At 40.5% G+C, this 23,891-nt stretch overlaps 1 protein-coding gene across 1 annotated transcript in view; it reads left to right on the forward strand.

Annotated features, from left to right (window-relative positions):
• Window positions 1-441: 441 nt before the first annotated feature.
• UGGT2 (UDP-glucose glycoprotein glucosyltransferase 2) overlaps window positions 442-23,891 on the forward strand; it is an 88,269-nt gene continuing 64,819 nt past the window's right edge. The window contains exons 1-9 of the mRNA XM_063126055.1: window positions 442-547; window positions 3,976-4,058; window positions 7,491-7,621; window positions 10,122-10,234; window positions 11,847-12,021; window positions 14,049-14,145; window positions 14,617-14,689; window positions 17,341-17,441; window positions 21,807-21,906. Of these exons, the coding sequence (XP_062982125.1) occupies window positions 537-547; window positions 3,976-4,058; window positions 7,491-7,621; window positions 10,122-10,234; window positions 11,847-12,021; window positions 14,049-14,145; window positions 14,617-14,689; window positions 17,341-17,441; window positions 21,807-21,906 (884 nt within the window). The 5' untranslated portion in view covers window positions 442-536. The remainder of the gene's footprint in view (window positions 548-3,975; window positions 4,059-7,490; window positions 7,622-10,121; window positions 10,235-11,846; window positions 12,022-14,048; window positions 14,146-14,616; window positions 14,690-17,340; window positions 17,442-21,806; window positions 21,907-23,891) is intronic.

A 23,891-nucleotide genomic window follows, 5' to 3' on the forward strand; every position in this document is an offset into this window, starting at 1 on the left:
TACATATACTTTTTTCAACCCGTTTTCAGGCTGTTACATCCTGCTTGGCGTAGACCTGGCCTTATTTCTCCCAGGGCAGCGCGCACGGGATTGCAGGAGGCGGCTCAGCTTCCAAGGTGATCCCCCTCACGGGGCTCCCGCCGCCTCTTTCTTCAGGCCGCGCCTCCGCATTCCTATTTCAAGAGCCTGGCGGACTCCGCTGTTGCGTTCGTCTCCGATTGGAACCCTGCTCTGGCCAATGGTAAGCGCTGTGCGGCGGGCCCCGGGCGAGCAGGGGGCGGGAGCCGGGAGCGAGGGAGCGCAGCGATTGGATCAGGCGGGGAGCGGGAGAGGGCGGCGTTCTCGCTTTGACTGGAGCCCCTTGCGTGGCAGCCGCTCGGAACGCTGCTCGTGAGGGGAGAAGGGTCATGGCGCTGCCCGCGGCCCTGGTGGCCGGGATGCTCCTGCTCAGCGCCTGCCCGCGCGGCAGCGAAAGCTCCCCGCGCAAGGCGGTGGCGGCTCGGCTGAGGGCGAAGTGGCGGGAGACGCCGTTGCTGATGGAGGCCAGGTGCGTGTGCGAGGAGGACGGGGACCCCCTACCCGCCGGAGGGTCGGGGCGGTGCGCGCCTAGGCGTGAGGAAGGGGGCAGCGTAGAGACCCCCGGCCTCTTGATGGGCAAAACTTTTCTTCTCAGGGGGCCGCCGAAGAAGCTGGCAGTAGGGCTGCGAGGGGCAATGGGGTGGGAAGACGGGATGAGGCAGAAAGCAGAGGACACGCTATTTATTTTGTTTTAAATTTTGTATACTTGTTTTTATCTCAATTTTAGAATTTCTGTAAACCGCCCAGAGAGCCCTGGCTATGGGAGCGGTATGTAAGTGAAATAAATAAATAAATAAATAAATAAATAAATAAATATACCGCCCCATAGCTGAAGCTCTCTGGGCGGATGACAAAAGGTTTCCTACGAGGCAGGAAACGGCAAGGGATAGATCCAGACTTGGTCATACTTGGAGTAGACCTATTGAAACTCATGGGAATTAAGTTAGTCCTGACTAACTTAAGTTTCGTTAATTTCAGTGAGGCTGCTCTAAGTAGGGCTTAGTCTGGATCCAACCCCAGATGTGCGAAGGGGATGTAGTATTCCTGTAAGTGATGCAGGTGAGTTGCGTTTATTCTGTAGAATTGGAGGATGTGCAGAGAACTTTTTCTTCAGGAGAAAAATGACACGATCTGATTGAGAATCAGATAGGCCTCAAGAACTGAGAACCAGTGTAGTGGTTAGAGTAGCAGGAGGTGGAACCAGGTTCAAAACCACACTCAGCCATGACGTTCACTTGGGCTAGTAACTATCTCAGCTCAACCTACCTCAGAAGGTTGTTAAGAGGATAAAACGGGAGGCGCCTTGAGGCCCTTAAAGGAAAGTTGGGATATAAATATAATAATGAATATGTTTTAAATATAATAGTGTAAACTAATTGTCAGTGGATATACACAACTTCCTTTGATCTATAATAATTTCCTTGAAATTACATTGAAATGTATGGAACCATTCAAGGACTATTTCCAGGGTAGTTCCCAAATACTTTAATAAGATTTTAGGGTGATTGCCTCAGAGCAAGTGGGTTGAAGTTAAAATCCATGAATCAAATATATGGCACTGAATTTTGTTATTTCAGCCCTCTTGTAATATTGTTTTAACTGCCAAGTGATTAAAATACTGGTGACAGATTTCTTACATGTCTTGTAAATGCAAAAGCACTCAAAAAGTTATGTGTCAAGCAATCCTGTGAATCTTGTTTGAAAAACGTAAGATGGCAAAAGTGATGTAGGGTATTCTTGTGCTCAACCAGAGACAGTACTTGCTATCATGCCTAGCAGCAGTGTTCAATTTGGTTTCCTGCTACTGCTCCTCCTCCCAAAATAGATGCATTTGAATTCACACTATGGCTTAGCAATAAATAAGTCAGTAACCAGTCTTGGATTCTGCTATTGATTGCTTAGAAGTCTGGTGTTGGTTTAAGACTTTGCCTAGGTTTTCATGTTAATCACGTAGGCTGTCAAATTTTGAATAGTTTTGCCAAACAACGCTTCTCATTAAGGCCAAAAATTCTACCTTTGACACATCTGTTCAGAGAACAGTGTTCCAAATGTCTTGAGATTTATCTATGTGATCTTCAGTGAACTTCAGACAGGCAGCAATATTCTTTTTAGGCAGCAACAGTGATTTCCTTCTGGATATCCTCCTATGAACACCATTCTTGTTCAGCCTTTTTCTGATCATTGAGTCATGAACATTCACATTAGCCAAGGCAAGAGTGGCCTGCAGGTACTTGGATGTTACTGTGGGGTTCTTTTTGACTTCCTGGATAATGTCCCAGTTTGTTCTTGGAGAGATTTTGGTAAGACAACTGCTCTTGGGTAGAGTGACTGTGGTCTTACACCTTCTCCTTTTGTATACTATCTGTCTGACAGTGGATTGGTGGAGCCCTAAATCCTTAGAAATGGTTTTGTAACCCTTTCTACTGTTGAGCAGCAGTGGCATGACATGTTTCCACACTACTGTATGGTGAAGACCAAATTCATAATGTTTTTGATACTTTTATAGGGTGGGGCCTCCCAAACTCACCCCTGAAAATCTACCTAATTACTTAAACACCTGATTCTAATTATTCCCTTTAATTGAGCTGATGCAACCAGAGGTTCACTTACTTTTGCACATACCCTGACTCCTAGGTACTCATTGTTTGCCTAATTTAGACATCATTTTTTCCATAAGACATGGAATTGGTTAATATAAACCCTATTGGATATTTAGAAGACTGGTTCGATTCATGAAGGCTCATGATAAACTATGGAATATCCATAATTATCACTGGGGTTCACATTTTCTCACCACTGTAACAATATTGATAGGTATGAATCTAATTTTTTTAATCTAATGATTCTATCTCATTATTGCTCACTGGTTCAATTGGTGGAACATCAGGAGTTTAAAAGTGCCAAACATGTTAGATTCAGAGCTTTCCTTAGTAGTGTACATTCAATATACATCTTGTGCCATCAGATTTCATATGCGCTATATACATGGAAGAATGAGTTAACATATCTTTCATGTCTTCTCATACTCAGTTTTCATCTACTCAGTTTACAGTGCAAGCCTGCCTGCTGAGCTCATGGCAGACAGAATGCCTTTACTGTAATTCTGAGTTAATTTTATATGGCTGGATAATAACATTAGACTTGTTAAACCCCACCTTAATAATGGACTTGCTAGTAAGTGTTCTTAGATGTTTCATGTGCAGAGTAACCCTAAGTATGTTTATTCAGGAATAAGTCCTACTGAATTCAATGGGATCTATGCTCAGTAATTATGTTTAGGATTGCAGCCTTAGGCTCAATTTCCTGTTGCTGCCAAGCTGATCAGTACAGTTGTGCTGTATAAATGACTGATCACTTAATAAAATATATACTTGAGGAATCCCATTCTTGTTTGCTACATCAGAATAGTTACATATGTCTTGTTGTTCTGTCGTTACTGGTCTGTGACTTGGGCTATTAGGCTGCAATCTTCAAATGGTTTGTGATAAATGCTCCTGTTGATCTTAAAGGACTTTCACTATTATTTAGAAGATGTGAGTGGTAGATTGCATCCTTATAAATCAGGAATGCACAACCTTTTTGGACCTGAGGGCTGCATGTGGTGGTGGCTTGGAGGTTGCACACAGGCACCCCAGCCTTGTGTTCTTAATACAGAGAGCTCATTCCTGTGGTAGGAAAAGAGCAGTCTGTATGGAAATCTCTGGGGAGAGAGTGGAGCATACAGGTAGTGGGAAAACAGCAGGGGTCAGGACATTGTGGGAGGGGGTCATAGTAAAATCCTTTGTGGTCCACATGCAGGCCGCAAGTTGTGTGCCTCTGTTATAAACACTTAGGTTCTCTGCATGTGTGTGTGTCGAACTCTACTAAAATATTAATTATTGCATGCACTTTTAACAGTGAATTCATTGCAGAAGAAAGCAATGATCAATTCTGGCAGTTCTTGGAAACGGTGAAAGAATTAGCTGTATACAAGAAAGGAGGTAAGTCACTTCTTTTTAAAAAAACGTTAGTTGGGTACGTCTGAACTAGCAGATCTTCCTTTTATTTGTACCACATGATGCTGTGAATAGCTTCTATACTTTAAACCCACTCTACATTGTGTAATTGTCACCACTAGTACTTCACTTCCAAGTTTCTTCACATGAAAATAAAGTATCCTAAGATGTCCCTGAGACGTGCTGATCACTGGGACAGAAAATCCAAATGGCATCTTGTTCTATCTACATCTGCTGCATGAGGCAGGCTGCCATGCTGTGCCTAAACATAGGGCCAACTTCTTATGCAACCATATATTTGTGTATGTATGTATGTATGAGAGGACTGTTTCTCATCGATTTTCATCCTTTATCTCCTTATCAAAGTTTTCTCTCCCCCCCTCACTTTTATTCCAGAAAGTTTCAGATATTGGAATCCTAATTTCTTGGGGAGGGCAAAGTATCATGGAGAAGGTTATTGTTTTGACCTTATAGATAAGCCTTAGCCACACTACAGACCCATGGAAGTTCCCTTTTACTTTACTGACCAAACAAAGTTAATTTCTGTAGAGGTGTACAGTTGTTTCTGTACTTACAGCAACTCATAGCAGGGAAGTGTGAATTGCAACAGATCCAAGAGGGGTTCAAGGACAATGAAGCAATCAAAACAAGGCAATGTCATACCAAATGGCAGGAAAGGAGCTCTGGATTGGACAATAATTTAAAATACCTTATTGTTCTGTTTTATTGGACTAATAGGGCTTATAAAATCATGCCTTTTGTCCTCTAGTTCAAACCTTGAGCTTAAAATAGGGCTTTTCTGTATCTGAGCAATTGTTACAGTGTCCTGCAAAAAAGGGGGGGTGGGATTAGTAGACCTGAGTTATAGGATAGAGCAAGTTCATTAAAATAACCTTGAGACAACAGGAGAAGGCCACATTCTCTTCTTTCTGTTCCCCCTCGATTCCAGCCAATCTGAGGGTTGAATAGGAGAACTCTTCAAATCATTAGACACTAAGGGCAGCAATTACCTGGAAACTTCTCCTTGAAACTTGAGGATTCAGGGCTAATAACTCTTTCATCAATTACCTAGAGATGAATGTGTGAACTGTTTCCATTGATGGAAGGATCTGGGTTTGCAGTGTTGCATTAACAGTTGTTTCATATGAAAATAATGCCTTAATGTTGCATTCAATGAGTGATAACCGTGTGTGTGTGTGTGTGTGTGTGTGTGTGTGTGTGAATTAATCCATAAACTAGAGTCAACTGAGTTTGGTTGAGTTCAGACATAACAAGGAACCATGGTTTCCTACTACACAAATAAACAGCAACAAGCTCAGGCTTGTGTTCTCTTTTTCTTCTCCTCTTCTGCATGTCAAAAGAGATTCAGAAGCTTTCACTACCAGTTTTAAATATGCCACATTTCCCTGTTGTACATCTGAACTTGGGGGAATATGGTTTGTTTAAATTCTAGAGAACCAACGAGATCAAACTATGGTTTCAGATTCCGGCTTGTTCACTAACTAGAGTTAAAACTAACCACAGTTCCCCAAGTTCAGACATATAGTGAACCTGTAGTTTATTATAACCTCTGAAACAAAAGCTTCCAATCTCCTCACATTTACAAAAATGTGTGGGGCAGCAGGTGATTGTGAGGCTCATGCAGGTTTGTTTAAATAAGCCATGGTTTCCCATAACTTCTGAACTGGGCCGTTGTTTGTAGACAAAATTGAGCATAATATTGTAATAAAGGATACTGCACATAGAACTTCAAATAGCACCCAGGCCAGCCTGCAGAGTCCAGCATGGTCTGAGTCCAGGGAGTATGGGACTTGTGAATATTAGTTGTGCTGAATGAATTAATCCAGTTTCTCTGGCAGATGTGCCTAGTATTTTAAAACAGTGCACTTATTTTCTGCTTAATTTCTTGGACTGGCAGTACCTTTTCCAGCCTCTGGGTACAAGGGAGGAATTGTGTAGATAAAACAAGCATGTGTGAACTAGCCCCAAATTTGTCAACTGAATACTAGGCAGTGAATAAAATAACGTAAATTTTATTTTTTTATTTGTCTAAGCCTTAGGTTACACCACAACTGTTTGTTTTTATTTTAGAGGTTTAAACCATTCTTTCAATTCAGATTCTCAAGATGGCTTTCAAAAAGAAGAAGAATACAATTATACTCAAACTGCTTCTATGGGGTAGCATTTCTTCCCAAGAAAAGCCCAATTCTCATTAGGTCACTATGGCTGTTCCCATCATCTTTCAACCATTGTCACTCATTATCTAAGGGCAGAGAGGGAGATAACATACAATAGTTTGGACTCGTGTTCTAAAACATAAAATATAGGTTATTTCAAGAGGGGTAGCTGTGTTAGTCTATTGCAGCACAACCCCCCCGAAGAATCTTACGGCGAACACACTTACTCAGGCACAAGGTTTTGTGGACTATAGTTCATTAAAATGGCTACCCAACCAGAATATTCCAGGCAGGAAAGAGTAGAAGCATCAACTGTGTTGTTGTGAGGGCAGTGTTCTCTGTTTAATATTTAATCCCTAAGGATTTGCCCAGGTGTTCAGTCGGGAGTGGAGCCCTAATTGCTATTTGTTAAAAGAAAATTATATATGTAATGGCTTGGTGAAAAAACAGCCTGTTTTCTCATGGCTGTTTATCCATACTCCTTGTACTACTTTCTGTTTTTCTCTTCCACAGTATTAGCATGTCCACCTTCCATTTTTCCTCTTGGCCTTTCCATGAGCACAGCATTTATTTATTTTTTCTTCACAGAATGCCAGGCATTTGCCTTGGCCTATGCTATCTTTCATTGGGCAAAATGATTCATTTAATATTATTCATTTAATATTATATTATTTTGGTTCAAACCTCTCTGCCACTCCTTCAGGTTGAAAGGAGAAACCAGTGCACTCCTGGAAAGCATGACTTTCTAAGACGTTCTCCTTCATGCTGTCCTTTTGCAGCCATTTTTGGAGGCAGCAGCTGTTGCAAATTCTCCTCTGCTACCATCAGAAATACTGAGGTTGTTATTAGTGCAGTTACATCCATGTCTGTCATTCCTTCAGCCTCTGTTTCTCTGGTGCCCACCACCAGGAGTTCAATGTTTTGCTGTCTAGCTGATGTTTAACAGTTTATACCCTAAAAAAGTAAAACCCATAAATACCTGCTTTTGAGGGACTTGCCTTCATGAAAATAACACTTAAATAGCCTGTTGTATATTTGATTTGTAAAATCCCAGCCTGAGGAGTTGCATTTGTATTACATTGAAAGCTTATTTTTAGTATTGGCAGCTCATGAGAAATATTTTTCTATACACTGGGTTTTTTTTGCATCAAACACATGTTTATATGTTGCCTAATTTGTTGATATTTGGGGTCTGATATTAACATCTCCCTTGTATTTTTTTCTTCTTTTTTTTATACAGTCTCGGAACATTCTTATTACAACTTAATCTTGAAGAAAGCTGGACAGTTCCTCACAAATTTGCAGATTAACCTTTTGAAATTTTCTCTTTCCTTACGAGCATATTCCCCAACTGTTCAGATGTTTCAGCAGGTGTGTACAGTTGGCTGATAAAAGTTAGGACTCTGGATATGGCTACCATTCACAAGCTACTAGGCAGCTCCTCGTGGTGATTGTCTTCATGCAACAAGCCATTCTTCTGAAGCTAGTTGCGTGGATTTGAAGACTTCCTATATGCTACTGCAAACCTCCCTTCTAGTATGTTTTGCAGTAGCATGGTCCCTTGTCTGCTTGACAAGCCACTTTGCACAACTATGGTTTGCCGAGCAGAGGAAAGCACCACAGCCAACAGTTTATAGAGGCTTATGCATGGTAGTTGTGTTGTAAGTACCAGCTCTTCATCTGGAATAGTGCTGTTGACGTTAGCAGGATGAGACTGGAGTCAATCTATTTGCATCCACATGGCCTCTTCGTATGATGTCCAACCCCAGTGTGAGCTCGGTAGCAGGTTTCACATAGGCTTCACACCATAGGTAGAGTTAGTGAGTCATCCAGGATATATTTTATGGGCAGTATGCTATAGTGTTGCTGCACTTCTGCTAATTCTTTTGTACCAGCGGGACCCACCACTAGGAACTGGTGCTTCCTAAAACAATACTGTAAATGCACATAAACACTCATTTCTGGAAGAGGGCAGGTCAGCAGAGTTCCCTTTTGGGTGCTCCGCTGGCTATCTCTGTTCTGAAAATGAGAGTTTTCACTCGTTTCCAGTTGTTTCAGGAACTGCTGACTTCCTATGTCAGCTTTCCCAAGCCTGGTGCCATCCAGATGTTTTGGACCAAAACTCCGGTCAGCCCCAGCCAGCATGGCAATGGTTAGGAATGCTTGGAGTTGTAGTCCAAACCATTTGGAAGGCACCAGATTGGGGAAGGCTGTAATAAACCCAGGATTTGTTAGTACTCTTGTTAGCTTCTACCTGTTGTAAAAGGAGTGCTAAGAAGGTGATATAGAGTGTGACCATGAGATCCACACCCATATCCACTCCTTATCTGTCCTTGGGTAGAATCCTGGGGATGCAGTATCTGAAAAGGCCCTTTACAGGCTGCCCATCATGTGGGAAGTATAGCTTGCATCCTAGCCACATACACTTGTTTCTGTTATGGGGGATTATATAAAATATAGAGGCATTTTAGGGTCAAAGCTTTTAATTTTTGTAAAAAGTTGAAACCAATCTATACACATGAGCCTCTGCTTTTACTGAAAGGAACGAACATAAATTAAAACTAATATATTCAAATATTATTTGAGTGGTTTTTTTTTTAATTAAAGTGGCATCTGTTGCATTGTTGATTTGGAGTTGAATGTCTAAGTGGTTTATATAGCCTGTCCTGCTCTTCAGGTCTTAGGTGTTCTCATTTTAAGAAGCTTCTTAAAAAGTGTTCATTTAAAATTTACAGCTGCAGTCAACCCTTCAGTTACCTCCCCCAAATTTTCTTGCATTGAGCTAGAGCCAAAGAACCACGAGTGAAAGGATAATAGCTGTTAACAGTATTCCAGAAACACTTGTGCTAGCACAGGGCTGGAGCATGTGTAGCTCTCCAGATGTTTTTGGACTAGAACTCCCAGCATCTCTTACTATTGGCTCTAGTGGCTGGGGCTGATCATTGCAGCCCAACAATATCCGGAGGGTCAGATGTTCCCCATCCCTGCACTAGTGGAAGAGTTTATACAGCGCTATAATGAATAAATGTGTAGCAGTTCTCCAGTCCTTGCACAAATGAGTTTCACTTTTCTCACCCTGAATCAAATTATAAAACAGCCCTTCTATGAGCAGAATACAATATTCCCCACATATAAGGCAACCTCTGGCTCCAACTTTTTGGTCTGGTTCAGATATGACAGTAAACCATGGTTTGCTCTGAGGAGAATAACAAAAGAGCACTCTCCTTTCCTCCTGTTTTGGATATGTAAAGAGGAAATCGAAAGCTTCCACTTCCACTTTAGAACTAACTAGTTTCCTATTACGTTCCCCAAGTTCAAATGTAATGTAAGATGGGTTAATTCTATAGTGAATGTGGTTTGTTCTAACTATGGGTAGTTAAAACAAACTAGGATTATACAGATCATCTGACTTAACAGAATGTTGTGCTGCAAACATACACCAGTGTGGAAAAGAAAGCTACATCTCATTTCTGAGGACACCAAAATGGAGGCAGGTTTTGGTCACTTTACAAGAAGGACATATTTATAACTAGGTGGATAGACATGGAAAGGTCAAAGGCTTGTCAGCAATTTTTTTAATCGGCTTTTGGAAGGTTATAAATATGAAGTACCTGTATCATGGTTCTTTTAATAAGACAAAAGGGGTATATCTCAAATATCCAAATCACTGAAGATGGTTGGAATCCTGAGAAACGGTTACACTGTACTTCTAGGGTTTTGATCTTTTCATTATTTTCTCCTCACATACTTGGTACTTAGACACACAATGTGATAGCAGCTGATGAGCTGTTTTAATCAAAGGAAGGTACATTACTTTTAGGATGAAATGCAATTACACCAGCTGGGTTGAGTGTAATTGTTGAAATATTAGATTGCAGCTGATGAGCCTCCGCCGAAAGGTTGCAGTGCATTTGTGGTTATCCATGGGAAGAGCACCTGTAAGACTAATGAAATTAAGAAGCTTCTGAGGAAGGCATCTGAAAGGTAAATGTAATGAGCTATTTTGAGTGATCTATTTTTAAAAATATAATACTATACAGAACAAAAGATATATAGAATTTTAAAGCATGCAGTTTTGTAAACATGGGCATTAAACTCAACAGGGCACATTAGTCAAAGATGCAACATTTAATTTTAATGTTATGGTAAGATTCTGTAGTCCTGTCATTTCCGTTTGAGTCAAAGGGCCTTCCCGGCCCATTTGTGATCCTCAGCTGCAGCCACTGATAAAAATCTGGCCACTCATTCCCTCTCAAGGAGTCAGTATGGAGCCTTTCCTTGACTTGTATCCAGTGTTAGACCTATTTAGAGCCCTACTAAGTTCTATTTGTTTCAGTGGGTCTAAGTAAGACTAACATTGGATATAACCCCTTGATCTTGACCTTTTCCCAGCTCTGCCCCACATCCTAATCAGATATACTTTACAAAATATTAACCCACTTGTGTCACTTGCCTATTTAAGCTGTTTGATGCCTAAAATTAAAACAACCAACTTACGTGTAAGGTTCCTGTCTACTCAACAGGAGGTGTTCCTTACTCTTCTGAGGAAACTAGTAGAATGCCTGTCCAAAAGGCTGCTACTGTAAATGTTTCCCATTTCAGGCAAGGCTTGAAGAAGAGCCATGGGTACTTTTCTGTCACTTCTGCCCCATCCTGCTGCTATCGTCTCCATCCACTTAGATTGACCTCCCCTGATGCTCAAAGACTACATATTGAGGGTGTGTTGTGCTCGGGAGTTGCCTAATCAGTTACTTTTTTTTTAGAATAAGGCTGGTTGAGGTTTTAAAATGTGTGTATATGAGATACTATACAAACTCTGGTCAGGTGAACCTTGCAATTTGTTTCTTCATTTGTCCTGTTCCCTCTGGCTATCCTACTAGCAGATGTGAGTGCATAAAAAGTGAGCATATAAAATATGAGAATAAATGCTACACTTAGGTAAAAACGACACAGAGATCTGATGTCATTAAATACACATTCTTCTCAATGCACCCAATTTAGGCTACAGTCCCGTGTGTGTTCTTGGGACTACTTTCCATTGAAATGAATGGGAGACACTTCTGAATAAACGTGGATGGATGAAGCTTCATGTAGTTTTGTGCTTGGTGAGGGTGTTGCTCCTCTAGCATAAAACTCGAAAACCAAGCCTGAATCCAACTGGAATTTGAACTACCCCATGTCATCTTTAGTGACTACATTGCATTTGACCCAGTAGTACTAAATAGGAACAGTACTAAATAAAATGTCTGCATGTTGCAGGATAATTTAACTATAATTGTGTCAGTACTTTATGATCGCTGCTGTGCAGCTTTTAACTAAATTGACCTTTGATGAATGCAAAGTTTCATCTTTTAGTTTGAAATGGAATTTCATTTTGCTCTGCAACCAGTTATAGCAATTGTAATGTCCTTTCAAGGTCTTAGGTTGCAACGTATCTTCTTAAATGAGAGTAAGCCCCATTTCATTCAATACAATTTACTTCTGAGTAGGTATGCATAGATTGCACTTTCATATGCTTTGTCAATTGTACTCTTCTGACACTCTCATTCTAGTATCATTTATGCTGAGCTGAAAAATTATTTGTTCTTAATCCAAGGCCCAAGCCATATCTGTTCAAAGGAGATCATATATATCCCACACTCAATGAGACTCACCCAGTAGTGATCCTTTATGCTGAAATGGGTACAAAAGACTTTACCACGTTTCACAGAGCTTTATCTGACAAAGCGAAAAAGGAGGAAATTGTTTATGTTCTCCGACATTTTGTCCAGGTAGGTGTTTGTGGAAGTGAAATAACTAAACACCCATTTAAATAGAGTTTATTTCCCCCCCATTTGCTCCGTGGTTGAATACTCAGCTATTTCTTCAAAGTCTATTGTCTACATTTTACTACAAAAGGGGGACATGGTGGGGGATACACATGACCCCCATCCCCCAGCCATGGATTGAATGCACAGAGGGATTGCAGGGCCATGCATTTATTCAGCACATGGAGGGGAGTCATGTGTCTCTCTTTTAAGTGTGCTTTCTGGTTAACCATGATTAATGCTAACAGGGTTTGTTCTTGAAGCCAGAGTTTGAAGCCAGGATTAGAATGGGCTTGCAAACCCTGTTTTTGAAGGAATCTGGTTAGTATTAACCATGAACAATGCTAATGCAGATATAATACTACATCATGGTTGGAACAAATCATGCAAAGAAAATGGTAATTTGTGAAGCAGGGGAAAGTATGCCTGCCTCTGATATGTTTTCTATCTACCTATGGCTAGAATATTCCAAATGTTACATCTACACCAGGCTTATGTGAGTAGACAAACAGAAGACATTTTTGCTGCCTGGTTATCAATTTTTTTTTAGAATCCATAGGTTCTTAACTTCACCCAATATTCCTAACCTCCTCCTTGCCAAGCAGATTTCATGTGGGTTATTGCCTTGAGGATACTTTGTTGGTTTGTGTAAGTAATTTCATGAATGAAAGCGGTTTTCTGAAAACATGTACTATAATGTTGCATGGATTTCACGATAGATAGTTAAAGCACTACATAATTAAAAGCTTGTTTTTATAATAAATGCTTTGGGTGGTGTTTGCTCATTTTATTCAATGAAACACACTACTCATACATAATCAGTGCTTAACCAGTACAAACTTAACATGCAGCCATATAGTATTTCAGAAAGCCCACATCTTTTTCTCCTTTATAATGCAGATAGCCACACCAAGCGTTACATATTCCAAGATGTAACAGACCATAGGTATTCTAATTACCACTTCTGGTAACTGATAATCTAAAGCAGCATTTGATATGTGGGGCATATTTTTTGTGGGGGATTATAACTGACCCTGTTCAGATGACACTCTAAGCCACGGTGGTTAAGCATTTTGAGCTAAACATTGTGGCTTAGTGTGTTGTGTGAACCATTCCTAACCATGGTGGCTACATAACCACAGTTTAAACACTCTCACTAACCATTTGCTGGAAAGGGTTAGTGGCCTAACCATGGCTTAGTGTGTTGTCTGCACAGGCCCAATATCTACACTTGAAAAGAGAGACAGACTTCTCTCAATGAACTCCAAGAACAATGGGCAGGTATTCTTGCAACTGCATAGTTAATAGTGTCTCCTGGTTTCCTATCTTCCCTTTTGCTCAGTCAGCTGTGAATTGGATCATGTTTTCTAGGGAACAGGAATGCTTTTCAGGATTGCCTTGTTCTCTAGTGCAGCTGCATCAGGGAAGCACGATAAGCCTTTACTTCCTCTTCCTCGGGATGAGGTTGCTGCCTGGCCAAACATTGGCAGAGCAAGGGGAATTGGAATCAATGGTGTAGATTGTGTTCTTGCTTTCAGAGGCATGGAGTATCGGATACACCCAATGTGCTGGCTTAATTTTTCAAAGCATGCTTCAGCCTCTCATGGCACACTAATGATCTACAATGCACAGTTCTGGGCACTAGTGAGCTAAGACATTACCTAGTCCCCTAAAAAATAAAAATAAAAATTCAGGCCTGCACTTTAAAAATCAATAGAAAAAAAATACTAATTCAGTCAGTGGGACTCTTGCTTTTGGGAACAAAATTATCAGAGTATATAGTTAAACTCTAGTCAAATGCCTGCTACATTTAATAGTCAATTACTTATTACAGTAAAGTAAAATCCTGATCTTATGCATGTTTATTCAGAAGTCCACCTGATTCTGATGGCACTTGCTCTGAAGTAAACCTAATTTTAGGTATTATTTAGAAATGGGTGGCTCTCAACACTCCTCTTTTACTTTCTTTTCAAAATTATGTGCTCATCCAGAAACCTCTCTCTCAGAAGATGTATTTGTCTGGATATGGTGTGGAACTTGCAATAAAGAGTACAGAATACAAAGCGGTGGACGACTCTCAGGCAGAAGGTACATTTTTCTTCTGTATGTGGTGTTACTGGAGACATTATTATCACAAAATATTTGGCAGTGTCTAGAATTTTGAAGGCAATAATCTTCTGCATGGCCCCATTGAAGTTAATGGAAAATGTCTTATTGGGTCAGTAATTCACCCAATATTTGTTTTCCTGACACACACCATTGGTTGTGATTGCATTCTGTGGGATATGGCAAAAGTAGCCACAGGCATTGAGAATCAATACAGAAATATACATCTGTAATTTTTTTGTAGATGGGAGCCTTTACAGAATGGAAAATACCCATTTTCTAACTGTACACCAAACATGATCTTCCTCCTTTGTCATCTATTTGAGGACTTGTCTAATTTCTTTTTTCTCATTTTAGGAAATATGTTAGGTACTTTGATAGAAAGAATTTGTCATTGTAATAACTTCTGCAAAGCGAACATATTGTCATATTTTGTTCATGTGCCATGTTTAGCTACAAGAAATGTAACGGAAGAAGAAGGCGATGAGGAAAGTGAGGTCCAGGGATTTTTCTTTGACACATTAAAGTGAGTTGATAATTGTAATTCCATACTTTCATGGTCTGTTTTATAAACTTGCATTTTAATGCTTAAAAGAAATCTACAGCAAAATCAGCTTATGAAACTATACCTGATTTATGAAATGGATTTGCATTAGTAGTTAAAAATGCCTTGAGGTTTATAATAATTGCTGTTGAAATGTTAGTTTGACAACTATACTGTTTTAAGAATAGGCTTCTGTCAAAGAATGGTTACAAATAGATATTTCCTCGTGCGTAAATTTTAAAACAGCATTTAAAAGGGGGGCATTTAGTTTGAACTATATTTAGATAACAGTGTGATTGGTAATTTTCATAAGTTTCTTTTCTTTTCAATAACAAGATAAATATGAAACATCTTCTTGTACTGGTATGCATAAATTCTCCTAGATCTCATTTTTTAGGGACCCAGTTTATTTCCGTATGAAATTTCATTAAAACAAACATAAATCTAAACTCAGCATATGACTTGAAGACGATTTTCTGTATTGGGGAGGGCAACTACTCTGATCTGGGGGCTGGATTACTCTCCCTCTTTCCCCCAAATTGATGCCCCTTTCCAATGCATGTGCTCCCATTTTGTGAAGCCTTTATTGCTCTGCAGTACCAAAGGCACCTTAATATAAATTTTAGTGTCTGATTAGGTCTTCAGGAAGGTATTTGATATTGTGTTTATTTCCTATTTTAACACCTTTCTTTATCATTTCTAAGGAAATAGCTGAGGTTCTGCTCCCCAGTGGTGAAGGGGAGTGTACATTATCTGTTGTGATGCCCTATATATACAAATGCCCTAGACAAAAAAATTCTCGATTACATTCGTTGTTATCTTTCTGATCGATCTACCCTTGAGCAAATCTGTATATTGCTGGCTGGCAATAATGTATTTATTACTGATCTGGTTGCAAAATTCGCCTTAGCTGCAAGTAAGTTGAGAGCTAGGCACCAAGACTCCCAACAAGTTTCATAATACAGAGCTGGAGATTTCGTTCTAGTATATGTACTGATCTAGTTCCCCACTTGCGAGTTCTTAATGTGTGTTAATATGATTTTTCTACATTATCCACTTTTAACTTAACTTATTTATTTTAGCTTATCTTTTTACTTGTTTTTATTATGTCGAATTGTGATGGCTTATCGCTCTTAGCAATAAAGATTTCATTCATTCAAGAGAGTTTGAAACTGATGAAACCAAAAGAGAAAAATAAATGTAATGAGTAAAACATTTGAGTTTAACCCCAAAATGAGGGCTGAAAACATCCCAGCATTTCAAGTTTGGCCTTTCCCACGGAAGGGAGCTGAACAACTTCTGAACCGTCTCTGCAGGCACCTCTTTGTATGGATTTGGCATGTTGGAAAAGAGTAGCAGCATTACTGGGCAATCGTAACCCCTTCCCCTGAAGGCTGGCTTAAGAGAGTTAGGACGGAGTGCAGGGGCTCTGCTGGTAGGGCAGCCCATCCACCCTGGAAGTCCCATGGAAAATCCCGTAGGCATAGGAGGCCCCATAGGGGGTCTTTCTGCTGGTTTAGTAGGGGCTAAATAGGGCATTCTGGGGGCAGATCGGGGATGGCCTTGGATCTTTTGGATCCAAAGCCCTTTTGGTCCCAACTCCCAGCATGATCCCAGACTGGGTGCCATAACTACACCAGGCATGAGCTGACATAGGTATTTTCTGCCACTGAAGGGCTGCAGCTCCATGGTAGAGCACATTGTTTCCATGCAGAAGGTCCCAACTTCAGCACCTGGCTTTTCCAAGTAGGGCTGAAAAAACTCCTGCCTGAAACCGTGGAGAGCTGCTGCCAGTCAGTGTCAGCAATACTGGGCTAGAGGGACTAAGGGTCTGACTCAGTATGAGACAGTTTCCTATATTCTTCCCATTGAAATCAAATACCAGAGAGGTAAAAGAAAAAAACTTGCAGCTCTGGCTGGAGTGAGTCAGCTAGGCTTTTGAAGTGATAGATCACCTGCCACTTAACTTGCTCCGCCTCACCCTATTTAGGATTGCTCTGTGCTCAACAAAAAGGCAAGGAGTCTAGCAGAATCTGAAAGGATTAATGTAGACATAACATTCCTGATATCCTGAGCACAGACAGGAGATTGGGTCCATGCTACAGGTTCTCTTCCCCCTCACCTTTTTTAAAAAAAATGGATTCCCCACTCCATGTTACATAGTTCCCCTTAATCATGGTGAAGTGATTTAATCATCTAGGGCCAGATCTACCCCTTGTGTCAAATCATTACGAATATGGAATAAAAAGTAGGAAATCGCACTATGAAAGCAATATATGGAATGTGGATTGTGCCCCAACATGTATCAGTGTACTTCAATATCACTATAAAGCAGTTGTGTATATCTAGCGTGTGTGTGTATTGGCTTGATTATATATACATTGACATAAGTTCTAACCATAGTTAATGGTAGCCATTATCGGAAAGTTGCTTCGAACACTGGGCTCAACACTCAACCGACAAACCCACTTACAGGCCAAAGGCCTTCTTGAACAAAGACGTATTTTGCCTGCCATTGGAAGGATAACAGAGAGAGCGCCAATTTAGCTTCCCTTGGGAGGAAGTCTTAACATCTACGGAATTGTAACATTCTCCAACTGCTGTGTATATTTTGTGTATATTTTCTATCCCAGGCAGAACTATCCTGACCTCAAAGACAATCTGAAAGAACTGAAAAAATATCTCATTGAAAGTTCTGATGACACAGAGCCTTTGAAGGTGTGGGAATTGCAAGGTATTAACCATTATACTAGTTGTAGTTTTAGTATAATACAATGGAACTACATGTCAGTGATATTGAAATCTATGTAATGACTGAGGACCTTTTACATGCAATAGTTTTTTGTTTGATTCTCTAAGAGGAAAATATAGGAGGTGTACAACGGGAATTACTTTTATATACATAGAGCTTTTTCATGAGAGATAAAAAGAAAATGGGCATCTCTTGTTCATTCATGCTCAGGATTGGCCATTGTGTTTAGAATCTGGGTATTCATCATGCTTTGTCTGCCATGTTGCTTAAGGAGTCCCTGCCAGAACTATATTTTTAGAGAACAGTTAGGTTCGCACAACATGACAACACAATCATGACTTGTTGATTCGTGGATTGTCGTTGAAGTATGTGTTGTTGTGTTGTGTGAACCTAGCTGTGCTAACAAACCATGTTTTGTTAACCACTAATAACCCATAAAGAAAATCCGTGGTTGTTCGTTGTGTTGTGAATTGTGAGCTGTATGTGATTAACGAACCATGGGTTTACACAACACAACAACCCATGGTTCAGTGACAACCCACAATTTAACAACAATCCACAATCCAACCAATACTCAACCCTGAGTAAAGGTTGAGTGTGTTGTCTGAATCAGGTCAACATCTATTTTAGTTAATCATGTTGACCATCAATAACCTGGAACTTTGCTATTTACAGAAGGACCATACTAAAAAACTGAAGAGCAGTTGTAGATAGTTTGCCCTTGGGATAACTCCAATGTGTTCTGTTTTTCCTGTGGCCCCTTCAAATAATTGGCCGACACAGTTGAGAGGAGGAACTAGACACACAGCTGTCTTTTTCAGCAACAGACACACATTTATCCTAATAAATGTGTTTGGCCTCTAAATTAAGCCTTTGCTACTTTTCTTAAGCTTTGAGAAATAAGCCAAGAAACAGATGACCGTGTGGTTAGTATGACAATGGAGCAACACCCATTCCAGTGCCAGTTCTTTAAGGTGCGCCATTGGCAACGTGTCCTCCACCTTTCTTAATTCCGTCAACCTGAGTTAGGAGTGAGTGTGTTTCTCTGAATGTTAAGGCACATCAGTTTGGAAATAAGGAGGACTGCCAACCCAAGCTCCCAGTCACCAGCTGGTCAAGCCTCAACCTGTCCTTGTCCTTTTTACTTCCCTGTAGCTTAAAGTCCAGTAATGTGACTCAAGAAGTGGAAGGAAGACCCTCCCTAGATGTTTGTAAGAAACTCCAAAACTTCAGATCCAAATTGATATCTAAATATTTATTAAGGAATATAATAAAGGAACAAGGGAAAGCAATCACGTACTTGGGAAATGAAGGAAAGAGTACAAAAATTGCTAACCTATGCTAAGCATTTGGAGGATACTCTCAACCTGTAGGGGACATGTTCAATGCCCAACATCCTTGGGTAGTCAGAGAGATGGTAAGGTGGCAAAAGACTAAAGGAAGCCTAGTCGGTTTTTGTTCTGATTTGTCAGAAGATGGAGGGAGGGTTGACTGCCTAACCAATCACTAAAGTTGCACATGGACAAGAAATCCCACATCATCTTTTGCCTAGGATGTGCTTATTAAAATTAATGTACTAACTGAAAAATAAGGGGCTAATTCACCAGGAGCCTGCTCTGGCTTCCAGTTTTGAGGAGCAGGGAAGATGTGTTGTAGACTATGTGGAGCCATGGGGCATATCTACGCCAGCCCTATATCCTAGGATTGTCCTGGGATCGTTCCTGTGCATCCAAATGCCACACGGGATACCGGCAGGGACGATCCCTCCATTTTCCTGGGATAACCCTTAGATGTAGAAAGGGCTATGGCTTCCACCTTGTAGTTTTCTTAAATGGACAGATACTGGGGGTAACAGGTCTGAATTACAGACACACTCAAAACATCTTGTCCGGCCAGGCCTCGCTGAAAGGATAAAACACCAAGGAACACCAATGTGTATATTTTTTCTTCTGTGAATCTATTTTTTTAACTAAACAGTTTTATTGGTGAACTGCAGCATCAAATGAAAAAACAACAACTCCTAAAGCTCTTCAGGGAGGAGGTGGGGGCGAGGAAAGATGTTAAATCTTCCTATTCTGATGACCTGCAGGAGGATATTCTGTGGCTGAACTCACTGTAGTACAATTTGTCATTACTGATTCTATTAATGTGGCACAGGAGTAGGCCATGAAGTGTTATCGTTGTAAAATAAAAGCCGTAATACTACTTAAAAAGCTATTTTGTCACATATACAATACGTTGAGGATGAGGGAAATTGACCATGAAGCTTGCAGAAGATTAGGCCTTTTTTTCATAATACCGTGAAGGTTGCATGATATGATGTCTTTCTCCCTTTCAGCATTATCGGTAGCTGTTTCTGATATATTACATATGAGACACTATTTTTGAAATGGAAATACGGAAACAAATTTATTAAGGAAGCTCCAATTCATTGGCCTCAATCCGACTAATCAGGGTTAGTTAGCTGCTACCAAAGCTGTAATCCTATACACATTTACCTGAGAGTAAGTCCCACTGAACTCAATGGGATTTAACTTCTGAGTAGACATGTATAGGATTGAGCTATCAACTAAGTACTGTAGCTTTCAGTGGGAATATACATGTCTACTTAGACGTAAGTTCCATTGAGCTCAATGGGGATTATGGGTGAAAGATTGCAGTTTTGGTCATTGCTTAGCTGGGTTGGGTGTGTGGCAGATAGTCTTGTGCCACTCATGACTTTCAAATTCACATGTAATTCTGATTAAGTAGATTCATTTGCTTTTTTGTAAATACCATCGAGAGTCTATATAACATAGATAGACTTATTTTTAAAAAAATATCTCATCAAGACATTTCAAGGATTGATTAAAGCTTCTTGTACCTAAAAGTAAGTATACTTATAGCTGTTTGTTCTCTGCAAAAAAAAAAAATGTTTAAGAAGATCTTGTGTCAGGGTGATCCAAATCCTGGGCTAAAAGCTGAATTGATGCAGATGAAGCACATTTGATTTCTCCCATGGTTTTGCATGGTTAGCACTGTTTTGCCTAAAATATTCTGATTCTGCTAATCATGGGGTGGGTGGGAGCAGATACTTATATAGGAGACTGAAGTTTCTCCCCAAACACTGAAGTTCTTGTCCAACCACCCTTCTGCCGCCCAAGATTTCAGCAGCAGTTGCCTGCATAGTTTAAAGCACAACTTGAAACTTGCTGTAGAAAGCAAGAATAACCAAACAAGCTGAATTCGATGGGTTTTCCGCACTCCTGTCAAATTGCACTATGCAGTCAGAACTGACTAATACATGCTGATGGGTTTTTAGGGCTCAGAGGTTTGGATAGAGGCAACAGCAGTTAATGCCAGTGCTTCATACAGTTTAGTTCTGGATAGACATTTACCAGTTCTGATCAATGCAAGCAAATGGTTAGCACTTTGCATCCAAACTAGAATCATCCAAGGGCTAAATGTTTCCTGACATGTAGGAAACTGTAGGAAGCACTAGACAGGAATTAGAGAGAGGCTGTATGGGAAGGGGGAAGGTAATGCACAAGCTAAAGAAGGGGCAGACAAATGTTTTAGGCCTTAGGCACATTTGGCAATTTGAGGAAGTTTCTTGGGTAGCATCACAAAATGGCTGACATGGGAGGCAAGGCAGAGAGCAAGTAACGCTACCCAAAAGCCTGAACACAAGGCAGAGAGCTCCAACACATAAAAAAAAACTCCTTTGAACCCACAGTTTTCAGCACAAACAGAAAACTCTTTCATAGCAATTACAGCTGCCAGTAAGAAGACATACTCATATTTTTTTCCCTATAAGTGAGTGGCGCAGGGCAGCTTGGGAAATGTCTGGGGGCACCACCTTGCCTACCCCTGAGCTAGAGGATTGTCTGAATAGAACATTTCAAGCAATTGCAGACAAAAACAAGTTTTTACAGCCTACCACAAGGGTGAGCAACTTCAGACCCTCCAAATGTTTTAGCCTACAATTCCCATCAGCACTACCCAGCATAGCCAATGGTACTTGTAGGCAAGAATATCTGGAAAGCCACAAGTTTCCCGCACCTGGCCTTCCACAATAAGTTATATCTAAATAGGTTATATAATTATTTATAATTGCATCATATCTTGACTAATGTTGACAGTTCAAAAAATGTCTTTATGTTTGCTGTTGAAGATGTGGTGCCCAATCCGGTCACCAGGGTTAAGGAATCAAGAGTATTCCTTTTCCTCCACAAATTCTACCTCCCAGGCTTAACCATGACCGAGGCTCATACAGGCATTAACCTTAAACATGTTTAATACAGGATTTGCTATTAACTAGAGCTTTGAATCGATCTCAGATGTTCTTAATACTTTACTTTCTTACAGACCTTAGTTTCCAAGCAGCCTCTCGAATTCTCTCTGTCCCTGTTTACAGTGCTGTAAAGGTAATGAGAGACATTGCACAAAACTTCCCAGTAAAAGCCAGGTATGAAATACAATTTAGTTATGATATACTCAACTGAATGTCTTGGTTTTGTGAATATTTATTTATTGCTATCCCCCCCCTTTAGAGTACATGGCAGTATCCTTGTGAGGTAGGTTAGTCTGAGAAAAAGTGATTGGCCCAAGTTGAACCCAGGCTTCCTCAGTCCAGCTCCAGCACTCTGTCTACTAAGCCGCAGTAGGACAGCCATTCGGCAGTAATTTCTAGTGTGGTTAACCTCATGCACCTATGCAAGTTATTTGTGGCCTTAAAAGTAAAAACAACTCCCCATGAAAGACCAAGTGCATAGTCTGGGGGTTCTCCTGGACTCTGCCCTGACTGTGGAAGCTCAGGGGGTTGTGGTGTCCAGGAGTGTGTTTTACCAGCTTAGAATGATATGCCAGCTGCAGGCCTATTTGGAGAGGACAGCCCTTGCCTCAGTTATCATGCATTAGTGATGTCAGGTGGGACTACTGTAATGCACGGTATGTGGGGCTGCCTTTGAAGAAGGTCTGTAAATTTCAGCTGGTGCAGAATGCAAGTGCCCCAGCGTTGTTGGGGGTAAGACAATTAAATCATATAATGCTTATAATGTACAAGTTGCACTGGTGTGTTTCCAAGCCCAATTTAAAGTCCTGTTTTTGACCTTTAAAGGCTTAAACGGTTTGGGACCAAACTACTTGAAGAACCTCCTTCACCCACGTCTGCACTTTAAGATCATTTGCTCACCTGTGAGGGCAGTTAGTTGGGCGACTACTTGAGAGAGGGCCTTTCCCACAGTGACCCCTACACTTCTGGAATAAGTTTCCTTCAGGGGTCGACCAGGTCCCATTGTTGCAGTCTTTTAGGAAGCCCCTGACTGGCTGCCTTCTTGGAGGTGACTGTTACCACAGGTAGCCAGGCAAATGGGTTTTTAAAAGGCTGATTGAGAGTTGGTAAAATTGAATGGACAAAAGAAATCTAGTATATAGATACAAAAATTATGTCTCAAATGGCCCATTGGGTGCAAGTTGTCAAATTAGGGAACATACCCCAGGGTCATTCAGGTTGCAGTAATAGGGAGATCATTGTCACCTTCCTATACCAAGAGATCACTCATAACAGCAGACATGTTACCTCATCAGTGTTCATACAACTGGTATCGTGTTGTGAGAGTTCCTTTATTACCAGACATTGTCATTAATGTGACTGAGCATTTTTATAGCCCTTTTCATATTAAAGCGCTTTACTGTTCTTCTCTCATTTACCCTCACAACATCCCTGTGATCTGCCTTCACTACAAAAGCCAAATGTCTTTTCCCACTGTTTTGACAAAAAAAAAAAAAAACTGGCAATGGCTACGAAGTGCCAAGTCTTGAATCCCAAATACCTGTCTGTGCTTATTTGGTATTACAAGGCACAGCTTGCTATATCTTTTGAACTATTGTGACAACCTTCGACCGTGAATAAAGCAGCGATGAGAATGCACTGTTGATGTTAGACATGACCAGTAATTTCTGTCATCTTGCAGAAACCTGAGTAGTTTTATCTCGATGTTTCTTGCATAAATTTTGTATGTGTACATATAACAACTGTTGAACTAGACACATAACTAAATACCACTCTCTGTCAAAAGTCCCTTGTGTAAACCCAAACGGTTCTTTGGGGCTCAGCCATTGGAAACTTGCCTTCAGGAGCTACAGTGGGACATCTTTGTGATATTTTTCAAACACATCAAAGTCCTTGAGATATTACAGAACAGATGCAGTCTCTCTGCAGTAGAATCTGTCATATGAGAAATAGCCCTAGGAATGATGCTGAATTCTAAATGTTACAGTCTGTCTCCCATTAATGTAGGTTCAGTAGAAGGATTCACCTGACATTGTATCTTGAACATATATAACAACTCAGTCAAATAGAAAGTAAAATCCCTCCCAGTATAAAACTATCTTAAATTAGTCAAACAGCCATGTTGCAGTTTTTTAAAATTCAATACTGACGGAATCCCA

This window comes from Elgaria multicarinata, chromosome 5 (assembly GCF_023053635.1).
Source record: "Elgaria multicarinata webbii isolate HBS135686 ecotype San Diego chromosome 5, rElgMul1.1.pri, whole genome shotgun sequence".
In the NCBI taxonomy this organism is placed as follows: Eukaryota; Metazoa; Chordata; class Lepidosauria; order Squamata; family Anguidae; genus Elgaria; species Elgaria multicarinata.